The sequence below is a fragment of the Macaca mulatta genome, chromosome 2 (genome assembly GCF_049350105.2).
Source record: "Macaca mulatta isolate MMU2019108-1 chromosome 2, T2T-MMU8v2.0, whole genome shotgun sequence".
Taxonomy (NCBI): domain Eukaryota; kingdom Metazoa; phylum Chordata; class Mammalia; order Primates; family Cercopithecidae; genus Macaca; species Macaca mulatta.
Genome location: NC_133407.1, coordinates 118,422,256 through 118,447,664, shown reverse-complemented (window position 1 = coordinate 118,447,664; position 25,409 = coordinate 118,422,256). Strand labels below are relative to the sequence as shown.

General features: G+C 45.0%; 1 protein-coding gene across 5 annotated transcripts in view; it reads right to left on the bottom strand.

The window, feature by feature from the left end:
* The window catches only part of CACNA2D3 (calcium voltage-gated channel auxiliary subunit alpha2delta 3), a 941,064-nt gene that overhangs the window by 198,513 nt on the left and 717,142 nt on the right, over positions 1-25,409 (bottom strand). For all 5 annotated transcript variants that reach the window (XM_015130679.3, XM_077993170.1, XM_015130680.3 and 2 more), the window contains one exon: positions 24,704-24,778. In XM_015130679.3, coding sequence (XP_014986165.1) covers positions 24,704-24,778 — 75 coding nt within the window. The remainder of the gene's footprint in view (positions 1-24,703; positions 24,779-25,409) is intronic.

Here is a 25,409-nt window from a genome sequence, read left to right as displayed (position 1 = left end):
TCCTTGAATGGGGTGTGTGTGTGTGTGTGTGTGTGTGTGTATACACATATACGGTATACATGTAAACAACGTAAATTCTATAAATGATAGCAGACTAGTTAGCAGTTGGATTTGTCTTCTCATTGAATGGTGTGTGTGTGTGTGTGTGTGTGTGTGTGTATTCCAAAGCTGCTAAAACTCAATCCATGATACGAGAAAGGGCTTCTTACTTACATTTACCAAAAATCTAGTCATATCCCCCTATACTTTATAATTCTCCCTCCTCTACCTTTTGTCTCAAACCTACCTGCACTCCTTAGCTAGGTAGCAAAAGCACTGATCTCCACAGCTGGGGCTGGGCTCAGCATGCTGGTGGCATTTTGCAGACACACGGAACCATCTATTTGTTGTCACACTGGCCACAGCAGTACTGAACTAAGCACGGCTCTTTTACCTGGCGTAGACGAGGGTATTGGGAATCACAGCCAGATTTAATGGCTGTTAGGGCATTTCTCCGGAAAAGCTGATGAGTGCATGAATAACTGGGGAAGTGGTTTTAGTTTTCTCCCCTAAATCACTGGTGTTAGTCACCCTGCAAGCCTACCATTTTATCGACCGGACGTTCTTGTGTCTGGACGTTCTTGTGTCTTGAGGCCTTTCATGCTGGTTGTGGGTGCTTATAATGTAGGAAAGTCTGCCCTCTGCTGCAGGCTAAGGATTAGCAACCCCTTTACACGTTCATCAGATATGGTTAATGGCACACTGGAAAAATATATATGCATGCATACTGCTTTCTTTTTCACTTTTCTCTCCAGATTGGTCATCTTTTGATTTAACTGGAAGGTTCTAAGTAAGATACAGGGTCAGTCTAAGTATTTTAAGACCCCCAAACCATAGGTTGCCACTTTGGACACTGATTGGCTACTGTGGAGACAGGTGCTGAGGCCACACTGGGCATGAAGGAGAAAACTGCCACCCATTTGTTGAACCAGACAAGTATAAACTGACCCCCAGTGCGATGAGGGGAGGGCCAGACAGGGTCGATCTTGCACCACTGTGGTGCCAAACAGGGCCAAGTGTCTATGCATGCACTCTTTTCTTACCTGTCAACTGCATTTCAGGAACTCTGCGACCTCTCTGGAGACTCCCCCTCCTCACCATTATCTAGGATGGTGCCTAGCCTCCTATGGCCAGTGGGCTCTTACCACCCTGATCAATGGTGAGCCCACCCCCTACTCTTAGGTTTTCAATTAACAGACATTCACGGCCAGTTTTATGACATCAGATCCACTCCAGATGAAGGGGAAGGAAAGTGGTTCCCTCAGAAGCCGCTGTAAACAATAGCAGATTAGCAGTTGGATCTTGTTAAGGAAAGTTCCTGTGTGCATGGAAGCCCTGGTCCTTGTGAGATGCAGTCTTGGGCTGAACAGAAAGAACAGGAACGAGACCAACCGGAGTTGTCAGCAGTGGTGCCTTGCCCCTCAGTGTGGAGGAGTGCAGGGAGGGATGGTCGTGTCCCCCTGAGGACTTAGAGTCAGACAGTCATTCTGGACCTCTGTTGCCTAAGAACCATTACTGAAACTATTAGGCACCCCAGAAACTCACACAGCCCAGATCGTGAACTTCACAGGCAGAACTTTCATAATTTCTCGGGTAGCCTGATGCTGGATCTAAACTGTCTATTCAGAGGAAGTTCTTTCTTTGGTCACTTCAAAGTGCTTCTTTATTCATTTATTCAATGCGCATTTATTGGACACCTACTAAGTGCAAGGCACTAAAGATACAAAGTCAATTAAACAGCGCTTCATTCTTTCCCAAGGACTTACTTGTAGTTTATCCTTAATTCTGCTTCTTGAAGGTCAATTTATTGCCCATAATGAATTTGGGAAAACAGGCTCTCACATGTTAAATAAATTAAGCAACAACTTAAATAAGATCGCATAGCTAGTATGGCAGAGGACACTCCACCCACCACCAGCCCCTGTCTAAATTTTCATGTCTAAGTCTCATGTTATTTCAACCACTGTGAAAGAGCTTTGAAAAAAGACTACAAGCTCCAGAGCAACAAATGCTCCTTCGTCCTCAAAAAAAAGATCCATGCATCTTTTTCAGAGGAGAAGGTCACAGTGGCTCTGCCATGTCACACCACTCATATCCAGCTACTCCAAGCTTCTTTCCTCAGTTGCAAATGGGTAAAAACAATAGTACCTCAATGGCAAAGAAAGCTTGAGAGTATTAAATGAGGTATTGTATGTAAAATGGCAAGCACATTCCCAGACACAGTAAAATCTTTTAATATTCAGCTAGCAAGATTCCTGAGAGTCATGCATTTCGTGGAATGACACGCTCATTGATATTAAAATTGGTTAATATCTCATTTTCCTGAAATGAAGAAGACCGTTCAATAATTTTACTGGCCACCATTCTGCAAACCATAGGCAGAGAGAAGCTGTTTGTTGACTATGATGGTGTCAGACAATCACATTCATATGTCTCTAACTGGTGTGTAGCTTACAAGTTTGAACTGAAGACTCTCCTGGCAGAAAAATTCATACTTGTGCTAAAGAACCCAAGTCATTTTAGATGGTATTTGGCAAAGGTGGAATCAGCAGATAATTACTGACTTCTGATCCTCCCCAAATGTCTTTACTCATTTTTTATAATCTCTCAATAAATACAGGACATTGCACCAAAAAGGTATTCAAGATATTTGGGATGATTAGAGAGTGATGGAATAAAAGATTTCCCATCATACTAGCCCATGAGACACCATATTCCAGCAAGTCTCTATAATCTAATTTCATGGCAAGCTACAGATAGGGGGTAGGGATACTTCCTCTGGAATACTGTTTAAGAATGCCCTTCTACAATGTCTGCTTAGCCAGGTATGGAAAATGGGTCTGAAAGACTTTTCATTTGGGTCTTTATTAAAGAATAAGCTCCTTTAGAATATAAACAGTCATGCAGCAGAGTGATTAATTTGAGTGAGAGAAAAGTCAGTGGGCTGTTGCATAGATATAACAGGCCAAGAGCTATGAGACAACTCTAACGTACTAAGCCTAAATCCACCTACCTCTTTTCCCTTACTAAGAAAGTACATTAAAAGGCCAGAGAGTGGCGCTCCATCAGGAAGGTTCCTATGCTTTGTCCTGCCACCACCCATTCCCCACGTTTTCCAGGTTAATCACCTCGGTTTTCCTGTAGGGAACTCCTTGGGCACCACTCCCATTAAGCATAATTCTAGTGAAGATACAGTCATGTGGCCTGATCAGCGAGGGAGGTCCACATCACTCCAGGATGTCACTGGTTCAGAGGTGGGTACCTAACCCACACAAATTCAAATGAGATTCAATTTGGGATGCATTCCTGGATTTATCCAGAAAAAGAGGTGTTGCTAAGGTGCCAGGATGGGAACTTCGAATAGCTCATGGTCATCTCTGCCACTACTTGGAGACAGTCTTACTGGGCATGAAGCCAGTGCAGGGAAAGCAGAGAAAGGATATGAAGAGAGTCCTGAAAATGTGGTATATGCACCTGGATCAGGTTGTACCTGAAATTCTTGGATGTTTTGTATATCAATACTTTATCTCCACATTATCCCCCTTCCCTTTTAAAGGCTTTTTTTTTTTTTTTTAAAGCTGGCCTGGATCTTAAGCATTGAGTAGTCAACAGAATTCCAACTTATATATATTTAGTGCCTTTATTTTTTTCTTTTCAAATAAACTGCTTTTAAAGTACATGTTATGTGAAGTATTCACAAACATTGGTGCTTTCATGATTATCGAGGAACATGTGATTTATAAAATGCCTCACTACTCTCCAAGATATACGACTGTGTTTGAGCACAGTTGATCTCTCCTTGGCTACTCACCCTCACCCCTTACCCCCATGAGTGACAGAAAAAGAACTAAATTCTCAAATGTCCAACTCCCAGGCCCAGTCTCCCCTCTCCCATGCAGTTTTAAAAGGGGACAAATCCCAGGTCCCTCGGCTCCACAACTCCCTCTTCTTCTGAGTGAGGAGTTGGTTACCGGGGCCTAACCATTGTGTATGGCATTTGTTAGTGTATCTATAATCTGTAACTTCCTTTGAAAATGTGATTAACAAATTGCAAACGGTTTCCAAAGGTTTATAAACAGATACTTTGAGAGCCACAGGTAGGTTTGTAGTTTTTGGTGCCTGTTTTATGAAAAAAATCTGTGGGGGAGAATTTAATAAGGAAAGATATTCTGTGCTATAGAATACTTTGAGGTGGAGTTTCAAATAAAGGCCAGATGTGGGGAACACACAAACAAGCCCTTGGCCTAGCAGGATGGGACAAGAGGGCACCCATCCGCGGAGCAAGCTGGAACCAGGACTTGCCTGCAGCCCAGAGCCTTCCTGGCCGTATTTAATGGTCTGGATACCAGCACCCTTTTGCGTTACCTACAGACTGACTTTGGAGGCACAATGGGCTGGACCAAGGCGATGGCCATGTTGATTTAAATAAAACAAAATCCCTTTGCTCTTTCTGTGTTCTTCTGGGAAAGGCCAGAGGAAATCAGCTGTACACGTCCATGCAGCCTCTGTGGAACAAATGCTGTGTGTGCTAGTAATTGATAAACTGTATGTGCCACTCCACGCTGCCAACAGGAAGGAAGGGGATAGAAGGAAGGGGAGATCTCCAACTGCAGAGGAAGAAACTTTGCCCAAAGCTAATGCCATCTAGACATGGGGTGTGGCCGAGGGCTGACAGCCAGCCATTATCTGGGGCAGATGTTTCTCTCCCAGGCAGCCGCAGTCCTCAGCTGGTGAAGACCTTTACGATGTCCTCTAAAGCCCTGTGTCTTCTCTTCTACCTCAGGCTCAAGAGACCATTTCAGGTGAAGGGATGTAGGTACGCCTCACTCCTCTGTATGCAAGAGATAAGGACCAATGGCCACAGGGCACTCCATTCCTTCGATCACTCATCCATTCTTTCTCTCATTCACTCATTTGTTCACCTACACATTCCACAATACTGTTGGACACCTAATATTTCTCAGGCTTTGTGACAGGCCTGGGCAAGCCTTGAAGGGCATGGAAAAGGCACCCAGGGAGAATGAGCTCCCACCCTCATGTTGTTGATCCCAGTTCACTACCAGTGAATCAGGCTTCATCAAGGGAACCCATTTAGAAGGGTGCTTAAAACCAGGGCCCTGGAGTCAGACTCGGATTCTAATCAGTTCTACATGCTGTGTGGTCTGGGGCTGGGTGTGCACGTCTCTGTGCCTCATTTTCCTCATCTGTAAGATGGAGGTAAGGGCACTCAGCTTACAGGGCTGCACTAAGAAGCAAATGGGTATAAACATGGTTTAGGGTATAAACATGGTTTAGCAAGGAGCCCAGCATATCCTGTGTCTCAACAAATACAGCCTGAAAACACGCCCACTCGATCAGTACTAACAACGGCTGATACTGATTGATGAGGTGCGGCAGCCCCTGCCCCGATGCAGCTCACCCCCAGGTAGGAAGTTCCTTCACAGGTAAAGGGGTTCATAACAGTATCTTGTTTATAAATAGCCCAATTCCTTTAAGGAGGCTGTTCGACCTGACTTGGTGCTGATTTGTCTCAAGGTCAAGGCGAAGGCCAGGGGGGCCTGTGGCAGAGCAAGGGCCTCCTCCCTTTTGATTCCATGTTGCCAACTGCACACCAAGGCCTCTGGCTGCAACAGACTGAGAGGAGATGGCCCCGGGGAAAGGCAGCCCCAGTGGCCTCTGTCAGCCCCTACTCCCTTGGGGATCAGTAGCGGGAAGTGGGGGGCATGAAGTCACAATCTAAGTACTTTGAGCGTTTGTTGTTTCCTTACTTTCCCCCTCTTATCCAAGTAATAACTGCTCATTGGTGAAAATTTGGAAAACAAGGAAAAGTATACAAAGTGTTTATTGCCCTTACTAACACCATACCGGGGGCGGCACCTGCCATTCTGCCCTTTCCCAAAGGGTAAAAGTACTTTGAATCAGTTACTGTTTTTACTTTTCAAAGTTGTTTCCCTAACAAGGAATTTATAAAATGTAGCAACTAATCTGTTCTGCTTTCCAAGTGACTGCCTTTAGAAAAGAATAAAAGAGTGATTATTCCCCCTCTGGGCAGTTTCCCCCTGCATTTCCCATCATTCATCATAAGGGTGAATGTTTCTGGTGCCAGGCTCTGTGCTAACAGCAGCACGTGTCTCATTTCATTCTCCCAACTCCAGGTGAGGGATAACCGCTTCAGAGATGGGAAAACGCAGCACCCAGGAAGGGCGGGTCACGTGGTGATGTGGCTGACAGGCAGCGGCATCATGGTGCAGCTGGCCTAACCTTGTTTCTGAGCCTGCGGTCTGGTGGTCACCGGCCCTCGGCGCTGCCTCCCCTGAGGTGCTTTTCTCCTGGCTAATGCAGGTCCTTGGTTCAGATGGCGACTGCTGATGGGACTGGACCCAGAAGATCCATTAACAGTCACAGAATCACACTGGCAGTGAAATCCCACTAGCCGATCTTGTCTCTGTTACCAGCTGACTCATTTGGCCTGCGCTGAAACTGAGCTTGTTGGCCAGGGATAGGAGAATCAGTGTCATATTAAGAACACCTAGGCCGAGGTCAGGCACAGTGGCTCACGCCTGTAATCCCAGCACTTTGGGATGCTGAGGCGGGTCTGGAGTTTGAGACCAGCCCGGCCAACATGGCAAAACCCCATCTCTACCAAAAAACACAAAAATTAGCTGAGCACAGTGGCGTGTGCCGTATTCCTAGCTACTCTGGAGGTTGAGGCATAAAAATCACTTGAACCTGGGAGGTGGAGGTTGCACTGAGCTGAGATCGCGCCACTGCACTCCAGCCTGGGCGACAGAGACTGCCTTAGAAACAAAAAAAAAAAAAGAGAGAGAGAGAGAGAACACCTACAATAAACTGAGTGGCTGCAGTGAGGTAAGCAGCAATATGCTGATGCCCAACTTACAATATCTTACTTAATTTCACCAATATCGATCTCAGGGCCTCAGGGAACCCTTGTGGTACAGGAGGATATCATTTCAGCTCGGATTTCCACCAAAATGGTGCTGTCTCCTTGGATGTGTGACTCCACGATAGCCCAGACTTCTCTAGACAAGATGCCCAATGGGATGACATAGACATTATGCCAAGAGAAAAATGCCAGTGAGCCTCTGTTCGGAGATGTGATCTTACATGTCACGGAAAGATGAGAAGCTCAGATACACTGCAGGGAAAAAGGGTCATGAGGGTGTGTCAAAAACCAGCAGGAAGGTGGGAAGGAGGCAACTGGGCATGTCAAGACAACAAGCCCTTTCCTTTTTCTAAAAGGTACTGTGCTCTTATTAATTAATGTTTTTAAGCGTCTCAAAGATGAAAAGTTGTATGTGCTCTCTTAGTATGATTACAAAATCCTTTTGATCACTGTAAAACTAAAACAGCTTTGGTATTTAAAAAACAAACAAACAAACAAAACAAAAACAACAACAACAATTAACAGGCTGCTTTGAAAACCGGAATGACCTTTATCTTAATCAGTGTCCTCTGGGTAGCCATGAGTCACACACAGCACTGTGTGTGGGGAGGAGGCAGCTGAGCCCACCACTGTTTTTGTGGGTCAAACATGCTCACCACACAGGCTGGATTTAAGCTCCCATTCTCAAAAAGCTAGTTGGTCTTGCAATAGCAAGCTAGATAGAAAAATCAAAATAGTGCTGAGTAGTTGAGCTGGGAGGAAGCTTTTGTGCCAGCAGTGGGACACAGAACAGGGCACTCTGAAAGCAGGGAGGGAGAGTGGCAACTCCAGACCTCTGCTGTAGGTAAGCGAGTGATGCTGAGAAAAGAATCCTCTCGGGCAAAGAAGAAGGAACACACACAGACGGGCATGCAAAATACAGACCCATGTGGGCACCCGGGGGCCTCTGCTCTGACGAGTTTGAGCACTTAGAGGCAAACAAAACCCTCTCTAAAGTCTACTCGACAAAAGTCAGATGCAAGACAGCCTCGAAATAAATTTCAGAGAGGGCTGCATTGAGTTCCCGAACATGGATATATGCCTTCTTCCAAAGCCAAGTTCATAAAAGTCTTCAGATACCGCTGTGTCATTAGACTATCCAGGGTAAAAAAGAGGACCTCTATAATTCGAAAGTATGTCTGTGACATTTGGCAGGTAACTTTTTAAAAAATTTGCAGAACTTCTTTTGACATTATTCCTTTGAGCAGTTGACCGTATCAAAAGACTCTTGGGTATGTGGAGCCATCAGACTGTTTTGAATATGAGGGACAATTAGGGACAACTAACTGATTCTAGTTTTGAAACTGCAAAAACATTGACTTTCCTTATTCGCTCAAGTGAAATCTCAAAGTAGTATCCATCAACACTACAAAATGTTAGCTTTTGAACGATGCCGCAGCTAACCATGGCGGAAGAGGGAGTTCTCTCTGTTGTTGGTTTTCCTCCTGTGGTCAGTAGTTCGGGCCCATTGACTCATATCCTGTCACCCCATTTCCAATGCCTCTCCTTAACTCAGTCCCTGGGGGGAGTGAACTCTAGTCTCACCATCTCAGAGATGGCTGAGGAACAGAGAGAGCCTTCAACTTCAGGTTTTTAAGCCAAACGACAAGCAGGGCAGGAAGCTGGCAATGAATTTGCAAGTGAAGTTAATAAAGGGATGCAGGCAAGAGGGAAAGAAATTCTTTCTTCCAAGTCAACTGCCATTACCTGATTATGCCTGTCATAGCATCAACCAACAACCAACAACAGAATGCTGAGCCTTCATCAGGAGTGTGTGTGTGTGTGTGTGTGTGTGTGTGTGTAATTTTATTTAGGGAGATGCTTGGTTTAATAGCTTTATTTTGTTTTGTTTTCCCTACTAAAAATTGTTGAAGATACTTATGAAAGAAGAAAAGACATGAAGGGCTCTATCTTTGTGTACACCTTTTCCATGAAAGAAATCTCCCAGATCCTTCTGGCTGAGTCTCTCTCCTTTCTCAACTGGGGTGGCCCTTGTTTTGCACCCCCTCTGAGGATACTGTGCTTTACAGTATAAATATGCATGTGGCCACTTTGTACACATATGCTCTAAGCCCCAGCTGTGTTCCGACTACCAAACTGAGCTGGTTCTCATCCATCATCGGTCCATCCTCTCCACTGGACAGGTGATCCAGCAAAATACTCAGTTTTGATTTTGTGTGTGTGTGTGATTCTCAATTACAGTGATATGTCTTTTTAAAAATGTTTCTGGATGCATGCTGGTCTGAATAAACCCAAGGGAGCTCTGATGTGATTCATAACTCAGAGGACAGCCAAATGTCCCCTGCAAGGCTGAGTTCTCTGGGTCTTATATTTGCCTGTGACCATGGAAACACAGGCAGGAGCTGGAATGGGCGAGTATAATCAGAGAAAGTGGCAGTAAGCCAGGCAAAGCAAGCAGGGTCCATTAAGCTACCATGTCCATTGCTTCTATCTTCTAAATGTCTCTTGGAATTGGATCATATCAATCTTGCCATCAGCTTAGTGTCAGCCACTGTGATAGCTCTGCCCTTGATACAAGCAAGCATCCCCTAAGTGGTCTCCCTGCCTGTACTCTAACCCTTCCAATCCATTCTCCAGGGTCCAGCCAGAGGGATTCTTTCACAACCCAAATCAGATCATATCACTGCTTGGGCTGGAATCCTCCTAGCTCCTCTTGCCCTAGATGATGGCACCCAACAGCCCAGAATTCCACAAGTCCCTGTCACTTGGCCTCTGCTTGCTGTTCTGGCCTTTCTTGCCACTCCCTGCCTCTCACTGTACTCCCCAGCTGGACTGAGCCGGCTGCTAAAAATGTCATCATCATTCTTGCCTTCAGGCCTCTGCACATGCCACCCCATGTTCTCTGAATTCTCTTCACTCCAGTTTAGGGTGGTGGTCAATTTCTGCCAACCCCTCAGGATTTCAACTCCTCCTGGAAGTCTGCCTGACCTGACCAGGTCAGGCTGTACTGCAAATTATTAGCTTACTTGCCTGTTTCCCCACTAGGTCCCAAGCATCTTTGGTAAAAAGACTATTTCATGTCCATCATTGGACCACATGCCTAGGACAATGCCTGGCAAAGAACAGGTTCCCATGAACATGTGATGAACGAGTGGACTGAGTAAATGAACAAATTAGTCTATGTATTCATTTAATAAACACGTGCATAACAATGACCTATGTTTTTGGCCTGTTCTAGACATTTTGTAAACATTAACTCATTCAGTCCTCATCACAGTCTCATGCAGTAGGCACTATTTCTTTTGTTCTCCTTTTTCAGTGGAGGAAACTGAGGTCAGGAAGGTTAAGTAGCTTGGATGAATTTCAGCCCCAGAATCTGACCTCAGAGACAGCACTGCTCCATGGAGAACCAGGGACTAGTGAGCCTCCCAGTCTGGAGCTGAAATCACTGCCCAGTGCCTACTTGAGATGTATCCTGAGGACGCAGGAAGGGGATGACAGCAAGGTGACCTATAGTCACCATTAACCAGGTACCTAGAATTCCATACTGAGCAAAGGTGAATTTCAAATCATTAACGCTCAAATGAATCTTCCCTTTAAATATATACAATCATAATATTTATATTTGTATTTGAGCCTGGATAAACATGGGCTTCATTAACATGGGAGTCCAACCCCATATTCATGAAAAACCTGCAGCAATCCTGGGAGTCAGATAAAAGTCCCAGCCCCTCCCAGTTACTACTAGATCCTCCTCCTGGAGTGCAGCTAGAAACGTAGAAACTCCAGGAGAGGCCCCTTGGGAGAAGCAGGCATTTGGAAGAATCAGAATATTTTAACTGGTTGTAATATTCAGGATACATTTCTAAAATCTCTTCATTTCTTCACTGTGGAGAGGTAACGATACTCTGTGATGTCTGTCAGCTTCTAAATATTCCAGAAAAACCCTTGGTCTGACGTCTCTCCTCTTTCATCTGTTTCCATTCCCCATTCCCAAGGAATCCAGCTTAGCTCATTGGGCCATTGTTTCTGCTGGGCCACATTTCTGCCAAGCCAGGTCCCAGTCCCAATTTAAATCCAGCCTGAGCATTCCTTAGCAGAGGGATCCTCGGGCTGCCGATCTAATTTGGAATGTGTGTGTGTGTGTGTGCGTGTGCATCTACTTTCCAGCTGATGTTCTAAATTTGTCTCTTGCAGACTGGGGCTTCAGCTCTGCCTGGGGTGAATTGCCTGCCTTGATCTTATGGACTTTGGTATTATAGTCATTGTTTCCAAAGGAGAGAAGCCATTGTGGCTGCACTAAATGTCCCCTTGCCTTGCTCCTCAAGAGGCCCTTGCCCTTCCAGGAAGAGACAGGCATCAAAAGCATGGAATTTAAGACCTGAATGTAGAGCCTACCGGGTTGGAGCTGGTAGGTCAGTCTGTCATTTGGGATTTCTGTCCTTGGTTAGCTGGTACACAGAAGTGGCTGAGCCAATAAAAACCCCAGCAACAGGCCAAAGAAATGCTCCCAGGGACAATTCTATCATGCTACATAATGGAGGGAGGGGGCCACTGGGGCACACACGGGGTAGACTCCATCTCTAGGAGAAAGGGACAAGTGAGGCTGAGAAGAACTTTCAACAAAAACCTTGCTTGGCTTAGCAAAGCTCCTTCCTTGCCTCAAACTTCCAAATGTATTAGCGTTTCCCTTTGCCTAGCAACCTCCACAGAGAATGTAAAAATGGCACCTGGGAGATGTGTTTGGAAATAGATGTGCCTATCATAAGATGATGAAAGTTCACCTAAGCGTACAATTGTTAGAGCACATTCCTCAAAGAAGTACAATGGTCAGTGCAGTGGTGTGACAGGGATTAAATTATTGTGCCAAAAAGCCCACGGTCTCAACATTTTTATTTGCATTCTTTGGGTCTTATCATTTAGGATTATGTAAAAATGACAGCTGCTTATAATTATTTGGAGGTTTGAGCTGAAGTAATTAAAAACATCTGCCTTTATCTTACTGCTACCAGACTTAACCCTGCGAGGCTGGGTCTACTGAACTTCAAAGAGGGGAGCAAGAAATAAAAGAAAACTCCACACATTACTAACAAATTTCTAGTGATTCATTTAAATGTATAACCAGTTATTCCAACAGCCTTCAAACCTTTAATTATCTTTTAAATATATATAATTTGGGACTGCTAATTAGATAGCAATTTAATGCTCTCATGGGGATTCAGATGGAAGGTCTTTCTAAAATGTAAACTCCCAGAGGAATAATCATTGGCATTCAAATGATTGAATTCTTCAGTTATTCAAATGAATGCGGGCATTTACCCAGTTGGGATCATTTGGATATTCTGCTGTCAGATCCAGCTGTAGGGTTTTACAGGGCCCGCAACAGAGTGAGGGTAAGCCTAGGTTATCTCTCAGTCAGGTCCATCTCCCTGGAAACAAACAAGTCGGGCTCTTTGGGAAAGCCCTAACATCACTTAAGCAGCCCAGTCAAGTCTCCTCTTAGAGGCAGATGGCTCTGTTTCCTATTTTAAGGAGGAACAAACTTTCCTGGAATTTGCAGTTATGAAAGTTCTAATGCAATGCCTGCTTCTCAGGCTTTCTCCAAGCTGTCTGCCTGCTATTGTCTGGGCAGTTAACATTTTAATTAATAACTCTCTCCCCCCAGCAGGCTGCCACAGATGGAGGAGGAGAGTGTTTCATTCTGCCTTGAGCTCCCACTTCCTGTGTATTCCTACCCCCGGTGAGATGGTCCTTTAAATTATATAAAGATGTGCATCACATGGAGAAAAGCAATTGATCAATTAGATGACACTGGGCAATGTCAGAAGCCAGGACTCACATCCCAGCCTAGCAATAGGGCTAGGGTCTGCATTCCTGAGCTGAGGCTAGTAGCTAGCAGCTGAGGCTCATTTCCCCCACAAGGGGAAGGAGGTGCAGACAAATCTATAGGAATTTTTAAGAGATCGTTATTCAACACTTCGCCTGTAATTACATTTTGATGAGGTTTTTATTGCTAATTCATCATCCAAGATGGGGCATTCTAGATATGAAATTAATCTAGTAGAACAAAGGTCAGAGTGTGTCCAGTGAAAAGAAAAGCCTTTTCCTCATCAAATCCTTTCTTCAAATAATAAAGCAGCCGAGAATCCTATCTCTAAATCAAATTTCCTTAAAATGCCTACTCTCAGTTATTAATAGCATAAAGCCAAGGCTCTTTGGTACTTCTACAAGCAAATGTGGATTCTCCAAGCAGGCTGGTGTGTTAGGAATACATGCTCAGGGGCCTGAAATAGAATGGGAAGCATGCTCAATGCCATGGTGTTAATATAAAAGCCTATGTGAGTGCACTCAAAACTACTTTTGAAGCTTTAGTCTACAGCAAATCAAGTTTTGCAGAGACATATCAACTGCTGGTGTCTTGGCTTGAATTCTCTCAGAAGAAGTCCCTGAGAACAGGATTCAAGGGCAAAGTTTTTATTTGACAGGGATTTCCAGGAAATACCCGCAGGGACATGGCAAAGTGATTCAGAAGTGGGAGGGCAGCCAACCTGGTGCAAGCATGTTACCACTGTGGGCAACTGTGGCATAATCCCATCAGGGCACTCTGGAAGCCAGTGTAAAACACACACCTCAGAGACACCCCACCTGAGCAGGGCAGTCTGACTGAGGGATGCTAATTCCTTGTCACGTCTGGTCTGCTGCATGCCTGGGAAGAGAGGACTGCAGAAGCCAGAGAAAGCCTTCACCTAGGTGCTGGCAGGTATGAGCCATGCTACACGTACAGGAATGGTCAGGGCAGAGTAGAGGAAATGGGGCAGTACCAGCAACTACTTCGCGACATGCAGCCTCAAATAGGAATTTGTCAACAAAACCTGGGTCACCTACCCTTCTTTGAAAATCTGGCCTAAATCTATGAACAGATTCCAGAACCCAGCATATTCGCCATCCCCATGCCTCAGGGTTTTTGCACATACAGTTTCTTCCGCCTGGACCAGTCTCCACAGTTTTTCTCATCCCCCAGGACTCAGCTTAACACATCATCCTGGCCAGGCGCGGTGGCTCACGCCTGTAATCCTAGCACTTTGGGAGGTCGAGACAGGTGGCTTGCCTGAGCTCAGGAGTTCGAGACCAGCCTGGACAACATGATGAAACCCTGTTTCTACTAAAATACAAAAAGTCATCCAGGCATGGGGGCAGGGGCCTGTAATCCGAGCTACTCAGGAGGCTGAGGCGCCGGAATTGCTTGAACCTGGGAGGCAGAGAATACAGTGAGCCGAGATTGTGCCACTGCACTCCAGCCTGGGCAACAAAGCGAAACTGTCTCAAAAACAAAAAACAAACAAACCAAAAAACCATCATCCTTAAGAAAGGGTCTCCCTGACCATCTAAATAAGGCAGGTACCTCTCCCTACTTTTTGTTTTCTCAGATCTTTGTTTCTTTTGGTGAGCTTATCCAAATTATGTAGTATTTTATATTTATCAGTTTATTTATGAACGTTAAAAACCCTTATCTTCTCTATGAGAATGAAAACACCAAATAAAGGGACAATTCTATCTGCTTTATTTTATCACTAGATCTTTGGCATCTAATAGGGTGTCTGTCAAATGCCAGGTGTTCAATAGACAAATGCCATGTGAGGGAAAGACAGGAGCGGGGGAGGGAGGGGAAGATGGGAGGACAAAGGAAGGGAGGAAGGGTTCCAGTCACACGCAAATGAGCAAGTAACTCATCCAGGTTATCTGAAAGGCCTTCTGCTGCTCCCAGGTGTGCTAGACTGTGGCCTCAAAGTTACAGGCTGCAAGCCAGCTCCCTGCAGCCTTCCCTACCTACCCAGTGCACAGCGAGACACCAGGTCCTTTCATAAATTCTCCTTCTTGTCAGTACTTTCAACCGTGGTGCTTGATAATATATTGTTTCATTGTGTGCTCAATTTCCTATACACGGGTTTTCTCTCGTCATTTATTTGTCATTCCACCTCCTTTGCCAAGTACCTCGCCAGGCCCTGGATATACAAATCTGAACAAAACATGGCTTCATCAGTGTCTTCATGCTCCTTGCAGCGCAGAGGAGCAGACGTGTTAAGATATTTCTGCAATGTAGTGGGGAGCCCAGACTCAAAGGTCCATGCAAAAAGACTTGAGGAATGGGGACAGACCCCTCTGAGGGTGAAGGGGAGGCTGAGAGGACTAAAGTTTTACAAAGGAGGGGTGACAGGGCCGCGGGAGGTCGTGTCAGACTGTGAGCTACTTGAGAGCAGGGGTCAGAGCCACACCCACCAGTGGTTCCCAGACTTTGGGATTCATGGTTGGATCAGTCAGGCTGCTCTGGTTGTCAGCAACAGGTAACAATCGTTAATCACTTGCGCAGAAGCGGGGTTTATTGGAAGGGAATATGGAAATTCTCCACTCCCACTACAATGGTAGATAAATAACGAATGAATGAATCAACAAAGGAACTCACGGAGGGTCTCTCATTCTTCCTTTTTTCTTTTTCCTTCCCTCCATCTCTTTCTTCCTTCCTCTCTCCCTCCTTTCCTTTTCTTTGCATTCTTCCCTATTTCCTTTCTTCTTTCTTTCTTTCTTTCCTGGCAGAGTAATGACTATAAAAGACAAACCTTCCATGTATTCTCACCTTCGTATCACTCAGGGCCACAGCAGGAAGCACGTGGTATACACGAGCTGGCGAATTAAGGAGGGTTTAGTAAAGAGGCTCTTGGAAAGGCCTGGGCAGGGTGTGGGGAACAACAGGAAATGGTGCAGCACCCTGAAGTTAGAAACAGCGGGGCACTCCCACCCGTCTGCATGAAGGGCCAGAGGGAGAAGCAGGTGCCGGAGCCCAGAGAGGAGGAGGCTTATGTGGCTTTAGACGGGATGCAGCTAGTTCCGGAGAACACGGGAGTGACCATACAGCCTGACTCCCCTCCCCTCTCTCCATTTCCTGTGAGTGTCCCCGACTCGGCAGACTCCAGAGTCACAGCCCGGAGCAGGGGGGCCACTGCTGGGTTCCATACAGGTGGGTGTCCTGGGGCCAGGGGGATGTTGTCTGGAGAGGTTGATGGAGGCTCTGTAGCCCAACCTGGCATTTTGTCAAAGAACCTGAGGACACAGCTTCAGCATTCAGGGACATTCTTTCAGTTGAATAAGTTTGATTTTATGAAGACATTACATCGTCCTACAAAGCAGGAGTTCCTTGCTGGCAAGAGGGACCCAGAAGATCTATGGGCGCCCAGAGGCGGGTAATTATCTACAGCTGTCTTGGTTTTTCTTCTGAAGACTGACCCGAATTTACGTTCTGATTGACATTCCTTGGCCTAAGCATCAGGGAATATCTTTTTTGCCCTCCAAACATGTATTTATTAATTTAATTTTTAAAATCATATATAGAGCATCTTCACGTACAGTCAACCCCTCTGTGGTGAACACTCCATGCACGAGGCAATGAGAACTGACCCAGGCAAGGCACCCAGGGCTCTCGGCACAGGGCCTGGCCTGAGACCCGTGGTGAGGGCAGTGTTGTGATTCCTGGTCGCCTGGGTGCTGTGGTGCCTGGCACCCAGAGGGGATTCATAAGCACACTGTCCGAAAAAAAAAAAAAAAACACACACAAAAAACCTGTGGGATTGATTCCAAACCCCATCGATCCTTGAGTGTCCAAGCACACACCTAGTCACAAGAGTTGTGGGTTTGACTTCTCGAGGTTTGCAGAAAGGGCGTAGCTCCCACCCCACAGAAACCCAGGTACCCGCTGACTTCACCCCCAGGGTCACCAGGTGTAAGCCTTCCCCTCAACGCTGCAACGCGTCCAGTTGTGTTCAGACCAGGCAGTGTGGACGGTGCCCTCACCAATTCCATCAGGAAGAAAGCACACAAGGCTCTGTTTTCTTTTTCTTTCTTTTTTTTTTTTTAAACCAAATGATGTATTTCCAAAAGAACAGGCTCGCTACGTGGGGTCACACAGTCTTGTTTATTTTTTCTCAGAGAACGCCCTCCTCTGAGCAGATACACTTACTAAGCCTCTGTTAATTCTTTCTTTGAAACTAAACGAAATGGACTCAGACCAGGCCTAGGTTGCAGTCGCCCGGGCTCCGTTCTGAGAACGTGCGCTGGCAGGGGCTGGCTGTGCGTGGGGACCGGGTACTCAGCGGTGCCCGCGCGCCACCTACTGGGCAGTCTCTTTCAGTTCAGCAGCAGCCTGAGAGCGGGGGTCCAGGAGGCTGGCAACAGATCCCTGCATTTGGGGACCACCGAAAGTTCTGTGAATAATGCTAGGCCCAACTCCCCATCCCCCCACCCCCATAGGCTGTGGCCGGCAGAATGCGTAGTCCTGAGATGAGAGAGAGAAAGTCATGCCTGGTCTAGCCTGAGGTCAGTGATCCTGGGGAGAGTTTAGGGTATCTGCTGAGTACAGTCCTCCCCCATCTCCTCTGGGAAGCCCTCCTGCATCTCAGGGCACCCTTCCCCTAAGGAAAAGCAGACACTTGGTCTGTGAGCCCATAGTTCTTCTTGGTCCCTCTTACCACTGGGGAACCCTTGCTTTGTGTGATGATTTTGTGGGCAGAGACTCCTTCTACCTGCTTCTGTCTCCATTAGCTAGCACAGTGCTGGACTCAAGGACTTCTGATGAATGCTTGCAGAAAAGCAGGAGGGGATAGGGAGGGGTGGAAAAAAAAGGGAGCTTAACTAACCACAGTTCTGTTTCTGCACTCCATGTAGCAAGGACTCAACAAATGTTTGGTGAATGAACACGTGTCACCTGCTCTTCTCATTTATTGTAAGAAACTGGTACTCAGACATCTAATCAGCAGCATCAGTCAAACATCCTGCAGATCATTCACCAAATATTTACTGACTACCCCCTTTGTGTAGTAGCAAAGTCCCAGCTATTCACAAAGGACCACAGGGGAGAAGTTAAACAATAGACGTTTTTGAAGAGTGGTAAGTGATTCAAGAAAACTAAGGTAGAGGACGTGATGGAGAGTGATGGAGGAGGAGCATGGCTCCTCTGGGTGGGTGTAGGGATGGTTCTCTGAGGTGACATCGAGCTAAGAAGCAGACAATGAGAAAATGCCAGTAACAGGTGTACCTGGAACAAGATTTCAGGTAAAGAAGAGCTGGGCACAAGAATTTGGAGCAGGAAGGAGCTAGCTTGGGGTTTCTGAGGAATGGACGAAAGGACCCGCTATTTCCTCAGTTGTGGAATTGCATAGTTAAGAAAAATTCCATTTGAATTTCACATCTAAATTCTTTGGAATTATACAGAATCTCTTCCCATGGCCCACTGCTTGAACTAAGTCAGTTGGACTCAGATAAGGATTCTAGAAGTGCTCCTACCTTTTTAAACCCTTATTTAAACTGATATTTGATATGCACTGTCTAGTTAGCATTTAACACATATTCACATGTGTCCATGGGGGATGTCCAGTTAGTTCCATACAAGAGGACTAAAGTGTGAGAACATTTACACTGATTAGCATGTCCATGTATCAATCCATGGATTTAATAACCTTCCATGACGGCCCATCTATAACCAATGCACATTAGCAAATGTGAACTGCCCAGGCATCCACAAGAACAAAGAAGCAGAATCCATGTTTGGAATGGGGCAAGGACAGTCCAGAGTGACACAGGGAAAAGCTACTGCCACGCTGGAACCCAGGCTGTGGAGAGCTGGTGGTGGAAACAGCAATATCAAATTCCAGAGGGGGTGCGAGGACTCTTGGGTTAGGAAGATGACGCAGTTATCTGTAAAATTTAAACTTGTTCAAGAGTTCATCTGAGTTTTCCAGAATAACAGAAATGGCTTTCGCGTCAACACATTCTGATTTAGATGACCTAAGTGCTCAGGTTCACCCAGTGTGGCTACTGCTTTCCACCCACTGGCTTCCATGACAGTTTGTCTGCGGAAGTCTAGATGGCTTAGGGGTGAACCTACACGGCTAGAATAGCCAGAGTTTCCAGGCCAAACTATGGAGTTCATCTGCCCTGGCAATCAAGTCAAGGCCCCTTGAATTCTGGGCAACCTCCCATTGCCACTCCTGGATGCTGGAGAGGCCACAGCCTGGGAGGGAGGGGTGGTGGCCACAGCAGAGGAGGCTAACTGGCCACTGACTCTGGAAGTTGGCCCAGACTTCCAGGATGGCACAGTGAAGGCTGGTGGTGGCAATAGAGCCTGCTCTAACCCACTTTAAGGAAAGAGGAGGTCCTATAATCCATTTTATCTAGAAGGGTCCAAAATGTCTGGTCACACTATAGACCGGTGCTGTCCCTTATGGGGGCCACAGCCACAGGTGGGTCTTGAGGATCTGCAATGTGATTTGTCTGAATTGAGATGTGCCATGTAGGATACACATCAGATGTCAAAGATTAGCATGAAAAGAATGTAAAATATCACATTAATAATGTCTATATTGATTATATATTGAAACATTGAAATTGTAGATATGCTAGGATAAATAAAATATATTCTTAAATTTAATTTCACTTGTTTCTTTTGTATTCTTTTAGATGTGGCACCTAGGAAATTTGAAATTATATAGGCAGCTCCTGTCTGTGGCTCACATTATATTCCTACTGGACAGTGTTAAGTCTAGACAGATTCTGACAGTCATCGCCCCATGATTATCTTGGTATTGGTCCATATGGCTGCAGAGACCAGGCATCCCAGTCATTCCCACCCTCCAACCACTCTGCCTCCCATTTCCTGAAGAACCCACACAGCAGAGTGAACTTAGTACATCTAAACTGACTGGGGTTAAGGGTCCGGGTTCTGGTACTTTCTAGCTGTGTGATTTGGGAGACGTCACCTTATGACTCAGTGTCTCAGCTTCCCGTCTGTAACACGGGGATATCTACCTTTGTCTTAGGGAAGCCCAGCTGCTCAGCCCAGTACTCACAGTTGTCCTCACTTCAACTCCAGGCTGCTGCTAGATGGATCTCCCACCTGGACGTCCCCTCCCTTCATCCTTCCCTTAAGCCTCTAGGCCTTTCCAAGGCACATAGTATCCTAGGCTTGCTATTCAATTAGTCAGTGATCAAAAGCATTAACACATGTGAAACACTTAGAATTGTTCCTGTCCTATAAAAAGGAATCAGTGAATGTTAGAAAAATATACTAATACCACCAACAACAAACAAATCAAAAGCGCATCTTCTCTACTGTCCACAGTTACTGATACACATATCTTATCCATCCTATTTGAGTTATTTGAGGCAGGGCACACTGTGACCTCTCTGAGCAGCTTGCTCAAGTCTACAACATAGTGAACATCCAGTATATTCTGAAGGAATGAACGTGAATTTCTCTCCATCATTTTTACTTCCATCTCATCCACTCCCACATATGTGACCCATGTGACTGACAGATTTTCTTCCAGAATGAAAACTCTACAGCATCCTTCCCCATCTCCTGGGTTTGCAGACACAGAACAAACAGCTTTTGGCCAATTTCAATGCAGGCTTCATGGAAATGAGTCCTAAATCCTGCCTGCCCGAGGCTCCTCGGTGGAACCCTGCCATTGCTGCGGCTGCTGAAAGGGAACCTCCTTTGTGTTCTCCTGTCGGTCTGACCAGGTCCACATTCCAGACCTCCTCCCTGGGGGAAGGAAATCAATTTAGTTGTCCCTTTATTCTAAAAGGTAGGGACAGATGGATGACCAAAATCTCAACCCAATCTGCCGTTGGGCAAAAGAAAAGGAGATCTATTCAGGGCTCCACATTCTAAGAAAAACTCATAAAGCTCTCAAATACAAAGGAATTATAAAAAGCAAGAAAACAAAATCTAGTTTTAACCATACCTGAATGTTTAACAAGTGGTAACGATCAAACAAACAAACATTCCAGGGGCGTCATCACAACTCAAAAAGCATTTCTCAGGATCAAAAGCATTTAATCACTCTTGCTGCGCTGTTGTTCCATTCCCCACCTTGAGAACAGGTGTCTGTCCCCATTCATGCTGCAGCCCCCTGGACCCTTTGAAGATTACTTTATCAGTCTTCAGTCTAACACAGGACTGAGCCACACCAGGCACAAGGGCAACGCTTGCTGAACCAACATCAGTTAATCTATCAGGAATTCACAAACTGGTGGCGAGGACAGAGAGGCTGAGAAACCCTTGGAGGAGGACTAAGGACAGCCCAGAGACTGCAGAGAAGCATTGCTTCAGCAGCTTTGCCAATTAAACCAAAGTGAGTCTGCTGAGTAAGGCCCCTATGTCTGAGCTGTTCTTGGAGACACTTCATGATTCACACCCAAATCACACAAGATTAAAGAAAATACTGGATAAAATCAAGCCAAACATTAAATTCAGGGGAAAGATTTTATAGGACAAATTAGAAAAATATTGGTATCGTGCTTCGGAGAAACCCACCTCTTTCCTCTGGCTGGAGGGCCCGAAACAAACTCCATGGCAGATGGAGAGGGAATAGGAGTTATTTTAAGTCAGCTCGTTGTGTCCTTCCCATGCTGGCTACAACCCCACACTCACACCCACCGTGCTAATCTGGTGGCCTTGGCCAGAACTAAGGGGATCGTCCATTTGTAATAAGGATTCGATTAGATGGCTGGGCTTGGGAGGAGACAAATGGAGTTTGAATGCAGGTTCCCTGCCTGAGCTAGTTAGAGAGGCTGCTAGCAGCTGGCTGTTCCTAGCCATGCCTGAGAGCTCTGGCCAGGGTGGATTTACGCCCCATGAAGACACTGGATTTCCAGGGTAAGTTCACAAGTCATTTACACCCTCCAGAAGAACCTAAAGTAAGTAAAAATGAAACTGGTTTTAGAGGATCCCTTCACTTATTCATCTACTGAGTCCCTACTCGAGGGGGCTGGTGGTTAAGGAAGGAGAAGGGGGAAAGGAGGGATAAGTGAACAAAACAGAGATGAACGAAGAACTTGTGCACGCCAGAGCCACAGATATTCATGCTGGCTGACTCTTAGCTATCATTCTTTAGCTACTGTGGCTGCTAGTATTATTCTTATTGTTACCTTTAAAATAAACAAACAACCTTGGTTTCTTCACACGGTAGAACTCACATAGAACCTCTAGTACAAGTTGTCTGCTTGTCTTCTAGACCACAGTTGGCCAAGCTTGCCATAGAACCAAAAAGAAAACTGAGAGTGTATGTACACGATCCCTTCCCAATGTCTATCACAAAAACCTGAATAACCTGAATAATCAAAAAGTATTCTTTAGGTTACCTCTTTAAGCATCCATTACCACCATGTTCTTCCAACCTTTACAGAAGCTGAGGACAGAACAATAGAAAATAAACACAAACAAGATGTCCAAATAACCACTACTGCCTCTGAGATATCCTGGGGCCTGCTTTTCCGCACCAGGTCCTTTGCTTGCATTATCTCATTTACTCTGACAACAAGCTATGATCTATGCACTATGGTTATGGCATGATTACAAAAGAAAAGTGCAGCTCAGAGAGCCTGTGTGACTTGCCCGAAGTCACATAGTGTGGATGTAGCGGGACTAGGAGTTGAGTTTCACAGTGTGATGCCGGAATTGAGTCCCTCCCACTTTGCTGCGTCTTCTGCTCAGAAGGAAAATGCAGAACTCAAGTCAGAGTCAACATACACTTATTGACCACATTCAGATGGGTTAATTCATGTAATGCTTAATGGCTGGTATCACCCTAAACTTCTTCTAAGTATCTGATAGCCTCAGGGTGAGAGACAGATGAATAGGACAGATGACCAACTGGTCTGATCATTCCTTATGTTTTTGTCACAGATCAACTGCAACATGGTTCATATGGTTTGGGTTCTCATAAATAGAATATGGGGCATTTGTTTGGGCCACCTCATGTATGGCGTGGCCGAAATCCTAGCAACCACCACCACTTTTCACCCTAGCAACCACTACCACTTTTGATGTGTCAACAGAAGAACAGCAATGGCATGTGTTTACAAGTATCTATACTCTTAGGAGGTGAACAGCATTGACGGGGTTGGTCTGCTTTTCCAAGAGCCTTTCAGCTGCCCTTTCAGCGGCCACAGCTCTGGAGAGTGCATCAGATGGACTATTTACAAACACACCATTTGCTGCAGGGCCAGGAGATACAAAAGACTGCTAGGCAAATGTTTGTTGGCAAAGCACTGGGGGGACCAGTTCACACTGTGAGTTGACTGTGTGGCGGGCAGCTAATCATGTCCATTGCCACAGAGAGAAGGATGCTACCTTGGTGACTTCTGACATCTGATTCCATTTCATTTTTCCTTTAAATGATAGGAAATGATAAACAGGAAATTAATCCATTTACTGGTAGAAGATTTGCGTTTGATTGTTTCATTGATTCTGTTCCTTTCCAGTTTGGAATAAATACACATTAGGAGCCCAAACTCAGTCACACAAACTTGTAACTTTTCCTGCTTCCAACAAATGATGCCAACTGGGCAACCTGGAGATGGGTAATGTGCAAAGAGTTTTAAACTTCAATATGTCTTTGGACTTAAATGTCTTTAAAAAGACAGCCACTTTTTCAATCAGACTTTTCAATAATTCTGAGTTACATTTGGAATTAGCCAACTAGTTAATTCAGTCCTCTTTTGATAAAAAGATTGTTGAAATTGAATATTACCATAAGGCCCATCTTAAAGCATGCATATGGCATCCACATGATGTGGTCATGACTCCATTAATACCAGGGCGATTAGAGTAAAGTTGGATGATGATGGAGCTCTCACATGAACTGTTTCTAAACAATGATGCAAGTGAGAAGTGGACTCGTCCCCACAATGCTTTGCCAGCAAACATTTGCATAGCAGGCAATGCCGCTACTTTCTCATTCTGATGAATGGGAAAAGACGGGTGGGGTGGATGGGTATGTATGCATTTGTGTGTGTGCATACAGGTGCGTGTGTGTTTGCTGATTGCTAAAGAAAACGATCTACACTTTCTTAACTTTAAAAAACAGTGTTCACTGCATTACTCTTTATAATTCTGTATCTTTTTAAAAAATTTGATAAGCACACACAAACCCAAAGGGATGTCCTTTTTTCAACACACTGCAATTAGTTCAGGGGTGGCAAACATGTGGCACACTCATGGCCAATGCTCCAAGGGCAGCCTTGCCCAGGGATGTGGGTTGATGCTACCATGGGCTGTTTTGGATTTGGCCTAACCCTACTCACTTCAGAGACAGTACAAATGATACTGAGAGAAAGAAAGTGGTTTACACATCAGTTTACCAAGCAATGCTACTGGATATGACATAGGCAGGAAATAGAGAAACATCTCAGCTGCTTTGATTTAACAAAAAAGCTGTTGAATAGCTTCTATCCACGAAGCACTGGGCTTAAGCAATGTAATTTGGGGGCAAATCCCATCGTGATAAATTTCCAGGGATCTTGGGTCTAATTTATTGTGTCAAATTAGACTTGCAGTAAGTGGGTCTAGAGCTGGAGTATGAGTGTCCATGTATTACATAAAGGGACTCATTATGATAGGTTTCATGCTGTCTAGAGTTAAACATTTTTTCCACATGTTGGCAGATGTGAGATAGCTAAATAAATAAATGCATATAGACATATATGGCTTTATATACAAAAGCATCATGGTAAATATATTTATCCAACGTTATTTATATATTATGTGTCAAAATACCAGTTTATAAACTCTATAACGATCTTTACAATGCTATGAATTGAACAGTTTTTGAAAAGTGAAAACTGCAGCAAAGTGTCATCCTCGTTGAATTGAAGGAAATCTTTCAAAATCATAAAAGCAGAAATGCAGAAGTACATAATTTCTCTTACCAGCAGCCTGAGTTCTGGATGCGTCAGGATATATCCATTATTTGTGATTGCAAAGGCATAACCGTGAATCCCTAACTGTAAGAGGAAGCAAGAAAGAAACCTTCATTAGCTTGCTCCCTGGTGAATTCACAAAGCATAAAGCAGCCCGGCATTTAGTAATTTACAGCTTAAACTTGGCATTCATAACCCTTATCAGCACAATATTTCATTAAAATGAATGCAAGGCACTGATCCTTGACATTTGGTGGAAATGAAGACCTGTCACAGGATAAGCTCAACAAATAGCACAATTTAAAATGTCACATCCCCACATTGGCATCCAAGGGCTTTATTTTGATTTATTTAAAACAAAAACAATTACTTTTTTTTTTTTTTAACAAGAAAGTGGCTAATGTTTCTGGAAAGACCCTATGTCCAAGTGCACAGAACCTTATCAATGGAGGTGTCTTCTCTCTGCCTGTAATAAAGAAAGCGGGGTCCCCACGCTGCCTCACTTCTAGACTTTCTATAATTCCATGCCCACAGAGGCCATCTCAAATTGGTGCTCCCCTAGGCTGTCATTTTCCATCATGATTCAAATACAAAGTGTCCCCATGCCCCAGCCTACACAGGAGCCTGGCAACCCTTTTCATATCCTTTCGTCTTCAAATTGTGTGGTTGCCTAGCTTTTCCATGCATGCTTCCATCAACACAAAGCCTGGGTAAT